The 20,495-nt window shown below is 44.8% G+C and overlaps 1 protein-coding gene across 1 annotated transcript in view; it reads left to right on the forward strand.

Moving 5' to 3' along the window:
* Positions 1–20,495, forward strand: part of HOOK3 (hook microtubule tethering protein 3) — a 106,510-nt gene that overhangs the window by 59,084 nt on the left and 26,931 nt on the right. Inside the window, 3 exon segments of the mRNA XM_025192730.1 lie at positions 1,990–2,100; positions 16,224–16,311; positions 17,148–17,217. Of these exon segments, the coding sequence (XP_025048515.1) occupies positions 1,990–2,100; positions 16,224–16,311; positions 17,148–17,217 (269 nt within the window).

Here is a 20,495-nt window from a genome sequence, read left to right on the forward strand (position 1 = left end):
ATACTGGTGCCGTGTCTCCCTTTCCAATGTCTGATGGACATGGAGGATATAGCCTACTGTTGATGGTGGTTCATGAAATTACTCTTTTAGCTCAAATGCTGTATGATATAGAGCTTGAAGTTCTTTGCTTCACGACCTCCTAATGGCTCATACAGGAGTTCATTCCAGTTTATGAAAGAATTTCTTTGAGAATCTTTTATTCATTTGTCTGAAATTCATTATAAAAATAATGTTCATGTTGTAGCATCAAGAAATAAAATGTTGAAAAATCCCACAGTTTGGTACAATTTTGATTTAGTCCCTTGTGTATATTAACACCATCTTTGATCACATCTTGTTTTTTCTGCTGGACCTCTGCCTTTTTAATTGTGCAGGTTGGGTAGTGCTCAGCAAATGAGCTTTTCTTTATTGTCCACGCTTAGTTTATTACTCTACACTTGATTTACTGCATGCTAACAAAAATCCTGAGTAAAGATTTATGTCAGCACTCATCCTCATTGTGTATTAATTTATTCTTTTATCCCCATATTAGTATCCCAGTGTGCAAGCTGGGAACTGAGCCAGAAAAATATTAAAGCTTCAGTTTTCAAAAGTCTCTAGTTATTTTGGAAGTGTCAATGATTTGTTCTCTAATGTGAGGTATTTGAAAAAAAATAAGTCCAATTTGTTTTTCTCTGACCTTGTTCTCAGAAGTGGCTGACCTATTTTTGCTCTGAATTTCTAAAAATTTTTAAAAATAAATAATAGTAATACTGAGGATGGAAATGATTGGTTCAGGCAATTTGGTTTGCCAGATGATATAAGCAAATGCGAACAAAAGTATCTGGAATAAATTAATCTAAAGTATAGGTGTAATGCTGTTTTCTCTGAAAGTAGTTACGTGGGCTTATGGTAGATTACTTCAACAATCCACAAGTCAGTACATTTCTTAGGAGATTCTCTATTTAGCTTTACAGTTTAGTCTGATCTTTCTTCAGCACAGTTCTATCCAAACTGTTGTGTGCTGCATACAAGTGTTAGAACTGTTTCTTTTTTTAGCAAAGGTATGGAACTTTGGTTGGGCAAACTTTGCTGAACTGTTTTATATATGTGTGTATATATAAATGCATGGATATATGTGTGTGTGTGTATATATGTATTATGTGCCTGCTTTTATTAAGTTTTCTGTTTTATAGTTCTAAATATCCATTTATTAATCTGTTCAGTAGTGGCCATTGGAATTTTCACTGAACCCTAACAATGTAGTATTTTCTTTTCTTAAATAAAGAAAGCTGCCTCTCTCATCTGTGGATTTTGGAGTTGAGGCAGGAATTCTGGGAAATGAGTTTGAGTTTTCAAACTAATGAATTAAAGAGCAATGAGGGGAAAAAAGTAAGTTGGGACCTGATTTCTCAGAACAATGCTTGGAGAATAGCCACACAAGAGAAAGTACTTCTGACTTTCTCTAGGATTTTATCTAGTCTGCTTTCCAGACTTTAGAATGTCAAAGGACAGTTTTCTGTTTTCTAAACAAAAGGTGTCAAACTCATCCAGCCCTGCAAGCTAAATGAGTGGTGTGGGTCCTGTCCACACACCGAATTGGACCCACACACTCCCTTCCCTTCCCCTCACCCGCCCCAGCATACTTGATCTGACCATTGCTCCAGTTGGTCTGGAAGCCATGCTGCATGTGTACATCACACTGTACAGTTTGTTTCATTTTTACATAGGTCATATTCAGATGTAAATGTACAGTGTTACTTAGCTGGTCTGCAGGGTTTTCATGACTTTGCCTTCTGCAAATTTATTTAAACTGAGATTGTAGCATTTGGACATCTTTAAGTATATTGATAATTGAAAGAATAGGTGAACGAGTCATTTAAAATGTTCTGTGTAGATAAATATTCCATTAACTTTAACACAGGTTTCATGGTATGCCATAACTATAGTTTTTTCATATATTTTGTGTTTTAATACTTATAGACAAATGTTTGCTTCTTGCTCTTGCAGGTAGTTGAACTACAAAACAGATTATCTGAAGAATCAAAGAAAGCAGATAAATTAGAGTTTGAATACAAATTACTGAAAGAAAAAGTAGATAGCCTGCAAAAAGAGAAAGATGTAAGTGTCTATATATTTTTTTGTTGGTGTTTGGTGCTGTTTACCCCATTAGCAGTAGTCCTGGTAATCAAAATTAACTGTTTAGATGCACCATATATGCTCACTTTAAAATTGTCTTATTTTATCTATGTTTTTATATTCGTTAAACTCTAATGATTATGGAGTTGGAAAAAATGGTCCTGTGGTTTCAAGGTAACTGCTAAAAAGTATGCAATATATTTTCAAAATGAATATATTTTCACACATTCATTTTTCTCTTTCCCATTATTTTTCCTGCCTTTCTGCATACTGCATTTATCCAATTTCTTGCATTGGTCCCTCAGATAAGCACCTTTCCCAGGTGTCTTCCTCAGCCTTCCATCAGCAAAGAAGTCAGAAATCCAAACTATAATTGTATATTATATGTAATGTTGATCTATATTTTGAACTCTTAGAATATTTCTCTAGAGCTGCACTCAAAATGTTTTTTTCAAAGTAACCTTCTTTAAGGTGGCCCCTACACATTTCCATTCATTTGATCAAGGTATCTGCATTGTGAATTTTGGGCGTCTTTTAGAGATATGTCTACTTGTGCACTTTCCCCTACTCTCGTGAGTACACTGATTCAGTATTTCCAGTCCAGGTTTGGTGCACGTGCAGAAACTAGTCTTTTCCACACTTCCATGTAATTTGCTGCATTCTCCATGCACTCTATGGTGTTAAGGTTGACTGCTCTCTTCCTCACCGTTGGAGTCTGTCCATCCAATGCCCAGGAACCTTCAATAGCACATGTTTTCAGAGGCATCTAGTTTTTTGTCTGATTTATAGTAAATTTCCAGCTCTTGCAAGCACACTAAACACAGAAATCGTTTGAATTGAATATGCATCTTTGGTTTCCATTTGCCACTAAGTTTAGTGAATGCTGCAAATATATCTTGCCTTTTTTGTCACACTTGAAGTCTGTGTTTCAGCAGTAGCTTGCTGCCCAGATAGATGCATTCTTCTACTTTTTGTTCATTTGTTTTTTGCCTTTTAACGTGATATTGCTGCTTGACATCTCAGTTTTAAGCATGTTTGTTTTGCCATAAGTGATTTTGGGTCCTCTTTGGCCTGATTAAATGTCTATAGTTTTGGGAAGGAAGGAGGGGAGTAGTGGCTGTTGCTCTGAAACAGTGTCGTCAGTAAAGTCTTGGTCTCCTTGGCATTTGCCATCTACCCTTGTTATACCAATGTTTGTGTTGCCTATCTGCTGCTTCTTTATCCTGCCAGTAGTCATGAACAGCAGTAGAGAGTACAGCAAATTTCACACCAATGTCCATACTGATCAACTCAGTCTGGTTGTTCCCCCTTGCTAAGTGTTTTAAATTTCTGTATAGGGCCTTGATGACATTGACCACTTGAACTGGTATTCTGTGGGACTGATAAGTATTCCTAAACACAGACTGTCCGTTGTATTTGAAACTCAGTGAAATTGACAATGACAGGAGCCAGTCACTTTATGCATTCTTCCCTGATTATCATTAGTGTGTATTCCTTTGTTTTTTTCATTTTCTGCATTGTAACTATTATATAAGATGAAAGAGGTAGCGGATATAAATCTTAAAGATGAACAGGCTTTATTCACCCTTTGTGTAACAATGCAGGAGCCTTCCTCTGCAACAGAGTACAGGGACTCCTGATGCCATATTTCCAGTGTTCAAGAGGAGTCTCTTTCCCAGACTTCAGTGAACAGCTCAGTCAGTCAGTCACGAGGCTACACCGACCATTGGCACCTTTGATGTAGCAATAGCTTCCTCCATTCTTCCCAGTCTTTTGCAATACTTGTACAATCAGTCAGTTTTAATCTCATCCAGTCTTTGATGTTGGTGGACCAGCTTGTCCTAGGTCTTTCTCCTCCTCTTCATCTGTCCACAGCACCCTGCCGGGTGATGATAGCAAGGGTGCTGGGCCTTCTTGTTACATGTCCCAAGCCATGGCTTAGTCTAGTTTCATTCCTTAGAATGGTGATATGAAGTATGTTTAGAAATTCTGCTGGAAATTGATCATCTCTTGGCACATCATTGTTCTGTGCCTGCAGCCTGTGCATCTGTTGCCCTTTTAGACTGGTGCTAATGTCAAATTCAGGTTCATGTGTTCCATCAGAATCTGGTGTTGGGGTGGGAATGGGCCTATGTCTGCCAAGAATTTTTGTTTAAAAACCCCCCAAAAAAACAAAACAAAAAACTGTTCTGCCCATCTGTTTCTGTTTTCTGCTTCATTTGTGATCTTATTTTTTCCTTTGGCCAGTTTTTCCTTTCTGCCTTTTTTTTTTAATCTTCACATGATGCCCAAGTAATTTGGTAAACAACTCTAAACCCTAACAGTGTACCATAGTAGCAGCTTCAGCTGCTGGGTCTTCAATGCTTCTTTGTTTATCTTTCCTTGCATTGCTCTGTACTATTTTGTCTTATTTCTTGTACTCTTCCTTCACTGTTAGCTATGTTTTGTTGTTATTACCATAGGTTTATGCAAGAGGTTTCCCTTTAGTACTCTTCTTTCCTCTCTTAACTCAGCCTGTGTTGGTGTCTAGCTCTGACACTTCCAGCTTGAATCACCGTCTCTTAGCATTCCTTTTATTCTTTTTAATTCCAGTCTGTTTCATCTTTTGTCTCTGACAGTGCCTTGAAGCCATTCCCGAGTTCAGACTGAAATTTCTGTAGTACTCTTGTTTTCAGTTTTGTGCAGTATATTTTCTTAGCTAAATTCTTGGAGTTATTCTTTTTTGGTTCTATTTTCAACTGAGTGATACAAAGATTGTGGACACTATCACTTGATATACCCTTGCATCTCTTCACTTCAAGATGATCTGAGTCTCCATTTAATGCAGTATAGCTGAGATGATTTGGTTTTGTTTCCTTTTGCCATCTAGCATGTGCCATGTTTCTTTATGAAGAAATTGGAATGCTTGTAAGAATTAGGCTTGATGCTGAGCACTATTCAGTGAAAGTTTTGGTGTTTTAGTTGATTCCTAACCCATACTTTCCCATTTGTTTTTTTTTCAATTCTGTGGTTATTGTATAATATTGACAAAGTAGGGCAATCGGCTAGTTACCTCACGTGTCTGTACATGAACACACAGAGCCAGGGAAACAAGCAGGAAGAATTGGAAGTCCTTGCACAGTCAAGGAACTATGGTGTGATTGGAATAACAGAGACTTGGTGGGAGCTCCCATGACTGAAGTACTTCCATGAATGGGTACAGACTGTTCAGGAAGGACAGGCAGGGTGGAAGAGGAGGAAGAGGAGTTACACTTTATGTAAAAGAGCTGTAAGGTTGCTTAGAGCTGCAGTATGAAACTGGAGATAGGCCTGTTGAAAGTTAGAGTGGAGAGCAACAAGGATGATGTCATGGTTGGTGTTTGCTATAGACCACCAGACCAGGCGGATGAGGTAGATAAGGCTTTCTTCAGACAACTAAGAGGTTTCCTGATCACAGGCCTTGGTTCTCCTGGGGGACTTCAGTCACCCTGACATCTGCTTGGAGGACAATACTGCAGTGCATAGCCATCCAGGAAGTTTTTGGAGAGCGTTGTAGACAACTTCCAGGTGCAAGTGTTGGAGCAACCAACTAGGAGCCATGCTTTTCTTGATACGCTGCTCACAAAACAGGGAAGAATTGGTGGGGGATGTAGAAGTGGATGGCAAGTTGGGCAGTAGTGACCACGAGATGATCAAGTTCAGGATCCTGATGAAAGGAAGAAAGGAGAGCAGCAGATTATGAATCCTGAACTTCAGAAAAGCAGACTTTGATTCCCCCAGGAAACAGGTGGGCAGGATCCCTTGGGAGGTCAGTCTGAGGGGGGAAAGAAGTCCAGGGGAGCTGGTTGTATTTTAAAGAAACCTTACTGAGGGCACAGGAACAAACCATCCCAATGTGCAGGAAGAATAGCAAAAATTGCAGGTGACCAGCTTGGCTCATCAGAGAATTTTGAAAAGAACACAAAAAGGAAGCTTACAAGAAGTAGAAGCTGGGACAGATGACTAAGGAGGAGTATAAGAATATTGCTCGGGCATGCAAAGATGAAATCAGGAAGGCTAACACACTATCAGAGTTGCAGCTAGTAGGGGACATGACGTGTAAGAAGGGTTTCTACATGTAAGCAAACAAGAGGAAGGTCAGGGAAAATGTGGGTCCCTTTCTGAATGGGGGAGGCAATCTAGTGACAGATGAGCACAAATCCTGGTTTTCTCTGTTTTTTAAAAAAATCCCAATTTTCAGATTAAAAGAAGTGTGGTGGTTCATTTTAATCGTGGAAAAATGTGGATTTTGGGTTACTTCTTAGAATCTGAGAATTGGGGATTTTTTTTTATCAGAGAAAACCAGGATGTTTGCAGATGAGAAAAAGGCTGAAGTGTACTTAATGCCTTTTACCTTGGTATTTACAAGCAAGGTCAGCTCCCAGACTACTGCACTGGGCAGCATAGTTTGGGTTAGGTGGTGAGCAGCACTCAGTGGTGAAAGAACAGGTTAGAGCAGGGGCAGGCAATTATTTCAGCTGGAGGGCTGCTTAATGAGTTTTAGTGAACTGTTGAGGGCTGCATGGGTAGCCCCGCCCTTTGACAGATGCCCCACCCTCTGGTCGCCATATTGGGACCAGAAATCCTGCCCCCTAACTCCTGACCTTTGCCACTGGAAGTCCCTCCCCTTCCTAGAAATACTCCTTTTGGGAGGAGATGGTGCCATCTTGGAACCAGAAAAAAACCAAATCAAACACTAAAAGTTAACAACCTACTGTAACAAATTTTAATTTAATTACAAAAAATATTTGTCATGGTTTGTGTTTGCATACTGTACATAGAGGGGATTGCATAATAACTAAAAAATAAAGTCTTACTCATGTATATTTTGTGTGGGAGGGTGTGGGGTGTGTGTATGGTAGGGTGTGGGGGGGTTGTGAAGGAGTATGGCTGTGAGGGGGGCATAAGTTATGTTGGGTGGTGTGTATGTGTGGGGGATTGTGGGGGCAGGGTGTAGCTATATGAGGTTTGTGGGGAGGGTGCGAAGCTGTGGGGACCTCCAACACACGCCTCCACATGGTGTGCAGCCCCCACTGCTAGCAGCAGCAGGTTGGGGCACTGGTGCCCTGGCCAGGCACTGGTGCCCAGTGGTGCACAGCTCCAGCCAGCGCTGTGTGCGGGGGTGAGGACTGCAGCCTGCCCAGCCCACCTCTATCTCATGGGGCTCCCCACGGCTCACGTGCAGCTCCTGCATTCACGTAGCACCGAGGGAAGCCTGACTTCGGAGAGGGCTGCCTTTCCCCACCCCCACCACGCAGGTCCTGGGACTTTGTGGGGAAGCAGGGTCTGCGGCTCCCCTCCACTTCCGGTTGAGTCCTGGGACCTGTGCAGCACGGGGCGGGAAAGCAACTGGTTTCAGCATGGGGCTTCCCCTGGTGCTGCATTACTGTGGGAGCTGCACGTGCGCTGCATGGAGTCTCCGTGATAGAGGCAGGCCGGGAAGGTTGTGCTCCTTGCCCCCACGTGTAGCACTGGCTGGAGCCATATACTGCATGGCACCAGCACCTGTGCAGGGCATGAGCACATCTGCCTGCTGCTGCTGCCAGAGCGGGGGCTGCATACCATGTGGGGGAATGTGTGGCAGGTCCCCACACCACCTCACCACCCCTCACACCCACACCCTGTCCAGCTGAGCTCCGCACTCCCACTGCCCCCCTGGGCACCAGCTCTGCACTGCCACCAGCCCCAGTCCCACACTTCCTGCCCCCACCCAGGTGCAGCTTGCCCGCCACTTCTCTATCTGCTGCCCAGAGCGAGCAAGGCACTGGGCAAGCTGAGCAGGTTCCCCTGGAGAGGCTGCAGCAGCGACGCCACCCAGAAGCTGCTGCTGGCTGGGTCAGGCCCTTCCGCCCACAAGGGTGGGAGTGAAGCACAGTATAGTATGTTGTGGGTTGTGTGTATACATGGGCACCTCACTCCCACCCTCATGGATGGAAGGGCTGGGTGGGGTACAGTTCATTGGTGGGTGCCCGTGGGCCAGATGAAAGTGCCTGGCAGGCCAGATCCAGCCCATGGGCTGTATTTTGCCCACTTCTAGGTTAGAGACTATTTAGAAAAGCTAGATGCATACAAGTCCATGGGGCTACATGGGCTGTACCCAAGAGTGCTGAGGGAGTTGGCCAATGTGATTGCAGAGCTGCTGGAAAACTCTTGAAAACTATCTTTGAAAGCTCATGGTGATCAGGATGATTCAAAAGGCTAATACAGTGCTTATCTTGAAGAAAGGGTAGAAGGAGGATCCAAGAAACTGGAAAAATCATGGAGCAGGTCCTCAAGGAATCCATTTCTAAGCTCCTAGACTTGGAGGAGAAGAAGGTGATCAGTCAGCATGGATTCACCAGGGGCAAGTCATGCCTGACCAACTTGATTGCCTTCTATGATGAGATAACTGGCTCTGCGGATGCAGAGGGAAAGCAGTGGACATGTATGAGCTGCAGTATGAAACTGGAGATAGGCCTGTCAGAAGTCTCTGGGATAAGGTTAGAGGGAAGAGCAACAAAGGTGGTGTTATAATGGGTGTCTGCTATAGACCGCCAGACCAGGAGGAAGTTGTGGATAAGGCTTTCTTCAAACAGCTAGTAAAAGTTTCCCAGTCACAAGCCCAGGTTCTTATTGGGGACTTCAGTCACCTTGACATCTACTGGGAGGGCAATACAGCAGCGTGCAAGTTTTTGGTGAGTGTTGGGGACAACTTCCTGGTGGGTGCAAGTGCTGAAGCAGCCAACTAGGAACCATACTCTTGACCTGCTGTTCACAAACAGAGAAGACTTGGTGGGGAATGTAGTAGTGGATGGAAACTTGGGCAGCAGTGACAATGAGATTATTGAATTCAGGATTCTGAGGAAAGGAAGGATGGAGAGCAGCAGAGTAAGGACCCTGGACTTCAGAAAAGCAGGCTTTGACTCGCTCAAGGAGTTCATGGGCAGGATCCTCAGGGAAGCCAGTCTGAGGGGGAGAGGAGTCCAGGAGAGCTGGCTGTACTTTAAAGAAGCCTAACTGAGAGTGCAGGAACAAACCATTCTGATATGCAAGAAGACTAGCAAGTATGGCAAAAGACTAGCTTGTTATAGCAGAGAACTCTTCAGTAAACTACACCACAAAAATGAAGCTTGTAAGTGGAAACTTCGACAAAAAAATAGGGAGGACTATAAGAGCATTGCTCAGGCATGCAGGGAGGAAGTTCGGAAGGCCAAAGCACAGTTGGGAGTTGCAGCTAGCAAGGGATGTGAAAGGTAACAAGGATTTCTGCAACTGTGGTTGGTAGCAAAAGGAGGATTAGGTAAGGTGTGGGTCCCTTACTGAATGGGGAAAGCAACCTTGTGATAGAGGATACAAAAAGCCTGAAGTGATCAATGCCTTTTTTTTCACCTCGGTCTTTACAGGCACGGTCAGCTCCCAGACTACTGCTCTGGGCAGCACAGTTTGGAGAGGAAGTGAGCAGCCAACAGTTGTGAAAGAACAGGTTAGGGACTCTTTAGAAAAGCTGGACATATGCAAGTCCATGGGGCTGGATGGGATGCACCCTCGGATGCTGAGGGGGTTGGCTGATGACATTGAAAACAAAGTTTTCATGTTTGAAAACTCATGATGTTCAGGAGAGGTCCTGGATGATTGGAAAAGGGCAAACATAGTGCCCATATTTAAGAAAGAGAAAAAGGAGGATCCAGGGAACTACAGACCAGTCAGCATCTCCTCCTTCCCTGGAAAAATCATGGAGCAGCTCCTGAAGGAATCCATCTCGAAGCACTTGGAGGAGAAGAAGGTGATTAGGAACAGTCGGCATGGATTCATCAAGGGCTAGTCATGCATGACCAACCTGACTGCCTTCTATGATGAGGTGACTGGCTCAGTGGATGTGGTATACCTTGATTTTTAGCAAGGCTTTTGATACAGTCTCCTACAACATTCTTGCAGGCAAACTAAGAAGGTACAGGCTGGATGAATGGACTGTAAGATGGGTAGAAAACAGGCTGCAGGATCAGGCTCAGAGGGTAGTAATCAATGGTTTGATGTCTAGTTGGCAGCCAGTATCAAGTGGAGTGCCCCAGGGGTCGATCCTGGGGCCAGTTTTGCTCAATATCTTCTTCGGTCACCTGGAAGATGGCATAGAGTGCACCCTCAGCAAGTTTGCATATTATTACCAAGCTGGGGGAGTAGTAGATATATTGGAAGGTAGGGCTATGATTCAGAGTGACCTAGACAAATTGGAGGATAGGGCCAAAAGAAATCTCATGAGGTTTAATACAGGCAAGTGCAAGGTCCTGCACTTGAGAGAACAATCCCATGCACCAATACAGGCTGGGGGCTGACTGGCTGGGCAGCAGCCCTGCAGAAAAGTACCTGGGGGTTACAGTGGACAGTAAGCTGAATATGAGCCAACAGTGTTGGAAAGTAGGCTAATGGTATACTGGGCTGCATTAGTAGGTGTGTTGTCAGCAGATCAAGGGAAGTGACTATTCCCCTCTATTCTGCACTGGTGAGACCACATCTGGAGAACTGTTCAGTTTTGGGCCCCCCACTACAGAAAGGATGTGGACAAATTGGAACGAGTCCAGCAGAGGGCAGTGAAAATGGCTCAGGGGCTGGGGCACATGAGTTATGAGGAGAGTCTGAGGGAGCTGCACTTATTTAGTCTCTAGAGAAGAGAAGACTGAGAGGGGATTTAGTAGCAGTTTTCAACTAGCTGAAGAAAGGTTTGAAAGAGGATGGAGCTAGACTTTTTAGTGGTGGCAGATGACAGAACAAGGAGTCCAGCAGAGGGCAGTGAAAATGGCTCAGGGGCTGGGGCACATGAGTTATGAGGAGAGTCTGAGGGAGCTGCACTTATTTAGTCTCTAGAGAAGAGAAGACTGAGAGGGGATTTAGTAGCAGTTTTCAACTAGCTGAAGAAAGGTTTGAAAGAGGATGGAGCTAGACTTTTTAGTGGTGGCAGATGACAGAACAAGGAGCAACAGTCTCAAGTTGCAGCAAGGGAAGTTTAGGTTAGATATTAGGCAGAATTTTCTAACTAGGAGGGTAGTGAAGCACTGGAACAGGTTACCCAGAGAGATGGTGGAAACTCCCTCCTTGCAGGTTTTTAAGACCCAGCTAGACAAAGCTTTGGCTGGGATGATCTAATTGGGGATGGTCCTGCCCTGAGCAGGGGTTTGGACCCAGTGACGTCCTGAGGTCCCTTCCAACTCTAATTTTCTATGATTCTATGATATACCTTGACTTTAGTAAGGCTTTTGATACTGTCGCCCACTGCATTCTTGCAAGAACACCGAGTTAAGTATGGGTTGTGTGAATGAGCTGTAAGGTGGATAAAAAACTGTCTGGATTTTTGGGCCCAACAGATAATGATTAATGGTTTGAGATCTAGTTGGCAGCCAGTATCAAGTGGAGTACCCTAGGGGTTGGCCCTGTGGCCAGTTTTGTTCAATATTTTTGTTAACGATGTGGAAGATGGGATGGATTGCAGCCTAAGCAAGTTTGTGGATGACACCATGCTGGAGGGTGTAGTAGATACGCTGGAGGGTAGGGCTAGGATTCAGAGTGACCTAGACAAATTGGAGAGTTGGGCCAAAAGGATTCTCATATGGTTCAACAGGGAGAAGTGCTAAGTCCTACACTTAGGATAGAAGAATTCCAGGCACCACTACAGGCTGAGGACCCACTGGCTAAGCAGAAGCTCTGCAGAAAAGGACCTGGGGGTTACAGTAGACAATAAGCTGGATAGGAGTCAGCAGTGTGCCTTTGTTGCCAAAAAGACTAACAGCATACTGGGCTGTATTAGTAGAAGCATTGCCAGTAGATTGAGGGACGTAATTATTCCCCTCCATTCTGCACTGGTGAGGCCACATCTGGAATACCATGTCCAGTTTTGGACCCCCTGCTATTAGAAAGGATGCAGACAAGTTGGAGAGTCCAGCAGAAGGCAGTGAAAATGGTTAGGGGGCTAAGGGAACTGGGCTCATTAGTCTGCAGAAGAGAAAACTGAGGCAGGATTTGATAGCAGCCATTAACAACCTGAAGGGTGGTTCCAAAGAGGATGGAGCTAGACAATTCTCAGTAATGGCAAATAACAGATCAAGCAGCCAATGGTCTTATGTTGCAGCAAGGGAAATTTACGTTGGATATTAGGAAAATCTTTCTCTCACTAGGAGGGTGGTGAAGCACTGGAATGGGTTACCTGAAGACGTGGTAGAATCTCCATCCTTGGAGGTTTTAAGGCCCAGCTTGACAAAGTCCTGGCTGGAATGATCTAGTTTGCATCTCTCAATCAATCAGTGCAGTATTCTTGACATTGTCCATCATCTGTAAATTGTCATTCATGCCAAGGCACATGGTCCTGACAGTCTAGCTTTCCAGCCAGAAGATTTAAAAGTTTATTTTCTTGTTGCCTGCATGACAGGGGGCCAGCTCAGGGCTAGGTCTCATCATTGGCCTGCCCACCTGTCTAGAGCAGTCTGCCCTGTTTTTCCTGCTACATCTTGCTGTCTTAAAACTGACATAAAATATAGGAGGCTGCCCATTAAGTGCTCTAATGCCTAGGAAGTCATACACAGCTCCGACCTTCCCTATACCATGTCCCATGCCTCACAAATAGCATCCAAAATCAACAGTAGGCCAAAGGCACCCACTGCCCACTATGAATACCTTGGCTCCTTCGCTGAGCTGCACTGAGCCTGAGGCCCAAACTCAACCTCGGGCATCCGGAGACCAACCTTGGCCTCTACGCCCTCTCACTGGGGCCTCCATCTTCTGCTCTCTCACTAGGGTCATCAGCTGATCACTAAATTCTGTGGGGCTGACCTGTGCGCAGTCCTTCAGGCCACTTCTGCAGCCTGACTCTGCATGCCCCTGTGCAGCCCTTCAGGCCTGCTTACGCAAACCCTACTCTGCACCCACTCAGCGCAGTCCTTCAGGTCACCGATGCATTCCCTACTCTGCGTGGCCTACTTCTTTTGCTACATCCCCTGACTGGGGTCACTACCACCCCCTCACAGGGGCTACTGGGGTCTTACACCCCATGGGGCTCAGATGCCTTACTAGGCATGCCTGGCCCTACAACTGGGTTACCCACCAGGTTGTGGGGGCTGGGGCTATAAGGTGCCCCATGCATGCCTTTCACTAGGGAGGCAATTGGTGTGGCATTTCCTGGGGACCACTCCACCAAAGGCAGCCCCACCACACCATCCTACCCTAGTAGGATGTAGGTTTCGGTCATTCCCCAGGACCAGGAGCCTCCACCTTCCCCATAGCTCCTTTACATCTTGGAGGTACAGAAGTTTCAACACCTTCAGCCGGGTGATGTTCTCCCTATGGCTGCAGCCAGCAAACTGCTGGGTCCCCTGCTCAGGCCTGCTCTTGTTCCTAGCAGCTGAACCCTTTTCCTCAATCAGGGAGTCCCTTGCTGGCCATTTGACTCCTGATTGGGGAGTGCAGCCACCTGCAGGATGCTCTGCTGCTTGGTCTTAGCCCTTAAAGTGGCAGGCACCAAACGTGCTCTGCCACAGCCTGGTACTTGATTTGTTGTCTATTTTTCAACTTCTGGTCTAGCCCCACACATCAAATGAGGCAGGCAGAGTGTAGTGAGTCAGCACCTTACTGGCTGGGGGCTGCCCAGCTTAAGGCAGGCAGTAGCTGACCAATGGAACACAATTGATTCCTCCCACCAGTGGTGACCTGTGGTGCCCTGTTCTGTACCATCTGAGTTGAGCTTATAACCTGTGACTGCCCCCTTCCATGTTGTTCCCATGCAAAAAGCAACAATGAATTATCCTCTCCATTCAGTTTTGGCTGCAGTGACCTGGGCAGTTGATATGGAGATGCTTGAGTTGCCCATATATTAATAACCCCTTCTCAGCCTAGCTGGTTGGTCCCAAAGGAAAGACAGTAGTCAGTACATTTAGAGTCAGCTTAGCTGCAGAAGCTCTGGGTATGAAAAAGATCTTCCACCTTTCAGGGCTCCGCTCCTAGACTGGTTGCCAACCAAGGCTGGAGAGCCCAGTCCACCCTGCTGTGACATTTCCTCCACCAAGGGTAAGGACTAGTACCCACCTCTAGATTGCTTCTCCGCCCAAAGTCTTTGGCGCCATAGAGATTGCTAGGCTATTTCCCACCACCCAGCTCTTGGTGTTGACATCTGCAGGTAGTACCGTCTACTATCATAATAGTAGCAGACCTGGCCTGGTCTGACCGGCACAAAGAGTCATTTGATAATCTGTCAATCGCACTTTTTGGAAGTAATTGTAGAATTCAGAATTATTTTTGTCATTTGTTGGAGCACAGAATTATAGGATTAACATATTTAGGAATATGGCATGTATGATGCATTGGTCCATGCTTACCAGTTCATGAGCAACCTCGCCAAAGAATCTGTCATGAAGAGCACTGTTTGGAGCCTCACCTGTGGCCTGGCTACTTCAAATAATTAATTTCAATCTTGAAGTTCATCTTAATTTGCATCTGTCAGTTTGCTCTCAGTAATATCTAGGATTTTAGGTGCTAGCCATCTTTCTCCTCCACAGTCTGCTAGGTCTCTGATGTTTGAAGTATTGTTCTCACGTTCTAGTGAGGTGTGTTCTTTCTGTCAGCTTCAAACTTCTTGGAGTTCTGGTTTTCCTCAGGAAAAATCAGCAGTGGTCTTTGAGCAGAAGGCCAAGGTAAATTTCCAGCTTAGACGAGTGGTGCTTAACCTTTTGGCCTCACAGGCCAGATGGGTGGTGCATAGTCCATTTGCGTGCCAAATCAAGCTCTGGGGTCCAGCACTATCCTCTCCCTGTCCCACACACCAGGATTGGGTCCTGGAGGCTCTTTGGTTTCCAGAGACTCTCTGAATTACTGACCCGCTTCTACAGCTAGATTCAACTGTTCAACCAGGATGAAACTCCCATAGATATTGTTCTGGACGGGCTAGGTTGTCAGTCCTAAAGAGTCCGCTGTTCTCACTGGAGTAGTGTCTGGGGTTGGGCAGTGCTGATCCTGGAACGGTGAGATCTTCTTTAATACCTGATCTTGGTACTGAACCTTTCATTTGAGAGGGCCCTAATAGTTCAGTTCTAATTCCTACCCAGTGGTAGATGGCAGGTAATCTGTCATGTCTGTGAAGAGTGCAGCAATATTTTGCTCTCACCCAAAGCCTGTAACTGTAGGGCTAATGAGAGAGCTGGAAACCTCAGCCCATTCCTGACTAAGAAAACACTTCATGTTGTAAAATTCACTAGATGATAATGTTTAATTCTTTTAATGCTACTTATCACCTATGGTAGGGAGTTACATGTTCAGTAGCTGTGATCAACCACTGTTAAATAAAGAGTTGCCTTTGGCTGTTACTGATGCCTGAACATCTGGTAACAGCTGAGAATTTTATAAAACCATTTCTTCCCACCTCCCTGTTGCAAATTTGACACAAATGAAATGCACTGAAAGGGACAAATAATGTCCTTGTCATGTTTTTTTCTGTTTATTTTCCCAAATAATGTGACCTGATTCTCTCTGGGTTGATCCTCAGATGCCTTGTTTTCTTCCACTGTCATCCAAATACTCTACTAAATGACAAGGTCTTTGATACTCTTGGGGTCTGTTGAACTCCCACCTTTGGAAGTATGCAGAGGTCCTTGAGGAATAGTAAGAAGTTACAAGTATCTGTGGTTCCTCTTGGTCCATGGTCCTTTCTTGCTTTTCTCACTTCTGAATCTTGAGTTGATTTCTTGTATGACAGGAAGGAGCTTCCCTTTTCATGGGAGAGAGGGAAATAGAAGAGTGTGGAAAGAAGGGTGGGGTGAGTAATCCTGATGGGTGATTCTCACTAGAATCTCAAGGCACAGATACCTTGAACTGGGAACTGAGAATATGTAGAGGCAACCACTACCAGAAAACCACTGCTTCTGGTGAGTTAGCTGTGAGGGATGGGCTGGGGAGCGGTTTTGTTTTGCTTTTAATTCTGTCCATGTAATGCGCTGGGGTTCTTTGGTGTGTAATGTTTTCTAGTAATGCACATTAATCCTGTTCAAGTGCCAATGGTGATTCTGATAATCTGCATAGTGTTCAAAGATGGATTTATAGAACTAAGATTAATATTAATTGTCCTTTCAATCATTTAGAGGTTAAGAACAGAAAGAGATTCCCTTAAAGAAACAATTGAAGAGCTTCGGTGTGTGCAAGCTCAAGAAGGGCAACTCACCACTTCAGGTAAAGCAGAGCTGTCCAACTGATGGCCCAGAGGCTCCAGTGGCTACCTTCCTTGTTGCCACATGATGGCAGGGGAGAAGGGGGCAGGGGTCCATGCACAACCTGCACATTGGGGGATGGGAGTCTGCATGCTGCTGGCACAGCCTGCCCAGTATGGGGGAGGCCAGGGGTCTTGCCTCTGCAATGTGTAGCCCCTGGATGCACTGAAGTTTGACTGCCTTGAGGTAAAGGATAGAGACCTGTAAGTGAATTTTTAGTAAAGAATGTACAGTTTCATGGAAATATAGTAGATTTATCTTTATTTATTATAATAGGCAGGTAATGCATCTGCCAAGTTATAGTTGCAAAACAGTTTCCATTATGAATCCTTTTCTTGGTTGTTCGGGCTTCATAAAATTTTCACTGTATATCTGGACTTTTCCATGGTATCTCTACCGAAATAAGATAATTCTAGACAGTTTTAAGACTGTGATTTTTAAAATGCGGTGGTGAGAAACCAACTTTGCATCTTCTGTTAACACTAATATTCTCCCTGTACAGACAGCAGTTTTCTGAAATGTGTATTTTGTATCTAGGTGCATATATATAGATTTATAATTCTGTTTGCCATATTATTATGCAAACCATACATTAAACCATAACTTAGTTTTTCTCCAAAATGGAGGAAAACAGGAACAGAAAGCACGAGCATGCCTCCATTTCAAACATAATTTCTTATTATAGCATGACATTGTACTACTACTCACATGTGGGGAAGTACTGTGTCAAATGCTCATTGAAAAGTGAGTATTTATGTAAAACAATATTTATTCCCAGTCTGTGTTTTCCTGAAATAGGATTGATGCCCCTGGGAAGCCAGGAGTCTTCTGACAGTCTGGCAGCAGAAATTGTTACTCCTGAAATTAAGTAAGTGAAATCATGCATCTGTTCTGGGTAGTCCTTAGAATGAACTTCAAGCATTAACTGTAATTTTTTTTCAATGTTTTAAGGTTTCTTTAGGATTAATGCATGTACTTTTTTTCTCTTGCTTTGGATTTCTACAAGATTCATCTTACATATGGGATATATACTGGGATATATACCAGTTTCTTAGGAACATAGCATTCATTCATTTAATTATCCTGATCTAACTTGAAAGGTGACCTGCAAAGTATTAAAAAAATAAAAGAGGAGGGGGGACATCTGTGCCCCTTTCTCAAGCTGTGAGAAGGCGAAAAAGATAGGTATTTATTTTTCAGTTTTAATAAGGTTTCTCTCCAACCCCTGCTTCGTGTAGAAACAGACCGCTGCTAGCCTTGACCTGCATTTCCACTGTGTGGCCAAGTGGGTGGAAGGTGACCTGGAGCCCCATGTGCTGGGGCAGGAGCTGCCCGGCTGCAGCTTCCCTGCATGGCTGGGCATCTACTGTCCAGCACACATCTCTACTGCTTCCCAACATTACCTGCTGCCTGGAGTGGCACAGAACGGGCAGGAGGAGAAGGAGCTGGGGTGGCAAGCTGAGCAGTACCTGGGCAGCTGTGGCAGCAGTCCCCCTGGAAGCTGTATGTACTGGCCAGGGCCAAAGCAGTGTGGTATGGCGGGCATGGGGCGAGTGCAGACGCAGTCAGGAGCACGACAGGCTGCCCTGGGTGGGAGCGGGCAGGATTCGGACCCATGCACAGTGCTATGGGGGCAGTCACAGGCCAGAGGAGTGGGGGGTGGGACCACACCTGCACCACCCAGGATAGCTCTGCTGTACATGCCCCCTGCCTCCCTCTATCCCTCCCTCCCCCCATCCCCAGCCAGCTCCTGGGACCTAGTGCATGGGCAGCCCCCCCACACACATGTACATCCCCCCAACACACACACACACACACACACACACACACACACACACGAGTAAGACTTTCTTTTGAGCTATTATGCAATCATCTCTATATACACTACTCAAAATACATAAATCAGGACAAAAATATTTTTTGAAATAAAATTAAAATATGTTATAGTACATGTTTGATTTTTAGTATATGATTTGGTTTTTTTTATCTATAATTTGTTAAAATATCTTTTGAAAAAATTTTTGTGTCCCCCTTGATAGCTCACCAAAACTCATTAAATGGCCCTGCAGCCAAGATAAATGTCCACTCCTGGGTTAAAACCTTAAATGTGCTGAGCTCCTTCCTGAGGAAAAATAGATAGTACTTGCTGCGTAGAAGTCAGAACAGGAGCTCTGGGGACATAATTTCTGCCCTAGTTACAATAAACACCAAGGAAAATAACGTATGGGTTAGGAACCATTACTGGATTGAGGCCATATATTTTGTCATTTTCCTTTTATACCAGAGAAAAAATTCTGTAAACAAATCTGAAAGCCCCAGAGAGGATTTTCACTGTTTAGTTTGGAGTTGGGTTCATCTAGTTGTGCAAGCACTGGTCCTTTCACAGGGAGGGGGAAAGCACTTTTGGAGGCAATATAGCCTCCAAAGCAATATAGCTTCCTAGCATTTGTGAAGAGGAGATATTAAATGCTGACCATTTCAGGGACTTCTTCGAGCCCTCATCAGAACTTTGGAATTTATTATTTTTATTTCTCCCAAATCGGGCAAGTCATTTTACAGATAAGAGAGCTCTCATCAGGGTCACAAGGAGTTTACAATCTGAGTGAATGAATTTGCAAAGGCTTGTAGCACAGCAAACTGTTCAGTATGATGAGTAGCCCCCTGAAGGCAGTGGGACACCATTCAATTATAAGTACTTATTTTTTTAGACAGAAAAAAATAAGTATCAACTGCAAGATGAGCTTCATAAAGGAACTTGGAGAAAGCAACTCAGAATGTCTTTGATGTAGGATTCTTGTGGTAAATGGGCAGCTCCCATTTTTTTATCATCAGGCAGACAAGCTCTTATGGAAAGTGCTATTTTGACAATGATCAGCATACACTTCAATTTTACAAACTATATTTTCATGATACTCTGAGACTTCATTGACTGTGGCTTAGGTAAAACCACGCCTTCACTTCACAGACTATCAACTTAGCTTGGCACTTCTTTAAAAAGTAATCAATAGAAGTGCACCAGTACATCAGTCCGATATCAGATCGGCACCGATATAAAGAAAATTGATCGTATTGGAAATTGGCCTCATGTGGCCAATAATTTGGCTGATAAATGCCCGTGTGTGTGTGCAGCTGCAGCGCAGCACTGCACGTAGGCAGCAAGGAGCACAGCCCAGCAGCTTGAATAACTGCGTGCAGCTGGTAAGTCTGGTGTTGTGGGGGGGGGAAGGGATGTGGGAGTGGGAGCAGATCAAGGCCCCCGCAGTTTCGGAGCCATTTGTCTGGCACTCACCTGCTCATCACTCTTGTTGCTGCTCCCACCACTTGCCTTGCCCTGCCCTGCCCTGTGCAGATCCAGGGGCACAAGCCCCCTCCATGCCCTCCTGGACAAGTGGTGGGAGCAGCGATGGGAGCCCTTGGACAAGTGCTTCCCAGACTAGTGGCATGCAGTAGCAGGAGCTGCCCATCCCCCGTCCCCAGATGAGCTGCGGCTGTCCTGCGGCCATCCCACCCCACCCCACCTGGGTAGCACTTGACCCTGTCCTAGCCCCAGTCCCACTCCTCCCTCATCTCAGGGACCTTGATCTGCGCCTCCCCATGCCCCTTCTCTCCCCCTTCCCCTTCCACCATAACAGACTTACCAGCTGCACACAGCATTCCAAGCTGCCAGGCTGGTATCAGATTGATATTGGCTGATATGCCTCCTTAAAAATAGGCTATTGGTATCGACCCCAAAAATCTCTATTGCCGTACCCCTAGTAATCAAAGGTTCTCCTTTTAATGTTGACAGAGGCCCAACACTTTTGTAATGCCCCTGCAAGTTCCAAGAATTTTATGAACATTTCTGGGGACAATGCTAACTTGAGCTCTGGAAAGTTTTAGGAAAGGCTGTATAAGGACATGTGTTTTCCATGCACCTGGATTCCTTCTTGTCCTGAAAGCATCAAGCCAGAATATGTTCTGGTCCCCTTGACTTTCAGTCCATTGATTGTTTTACTTTGTTTCTCCCCAAGTTGCAGATTTGTTTTTATTATGAAGCCTCAGCTGAGCACAGAATTAGGTAGCATTCATAGTTTTTCTTCTTATACAAGTTTTTGGGGATCCATGTTCCCACTCAGTTTAGTTGGTTTCTGTAATGAACTGGGTTCA

The sequence above is a fragment of the Alligator sinensis genome, unplaced genomic scaffold (assembly GCF_000455745.1).
Source record: "Alligator sinensis unplaced genomic scaffold, ASM45574v1 scaffold1851_1, whole genome shotgun sequence".
Classification (NCBI taxonomy): Eukaryota; Metazoa; Chordata; order Crocodylia; family Alligatoridae; genus Alligator; species Alligator sinensis.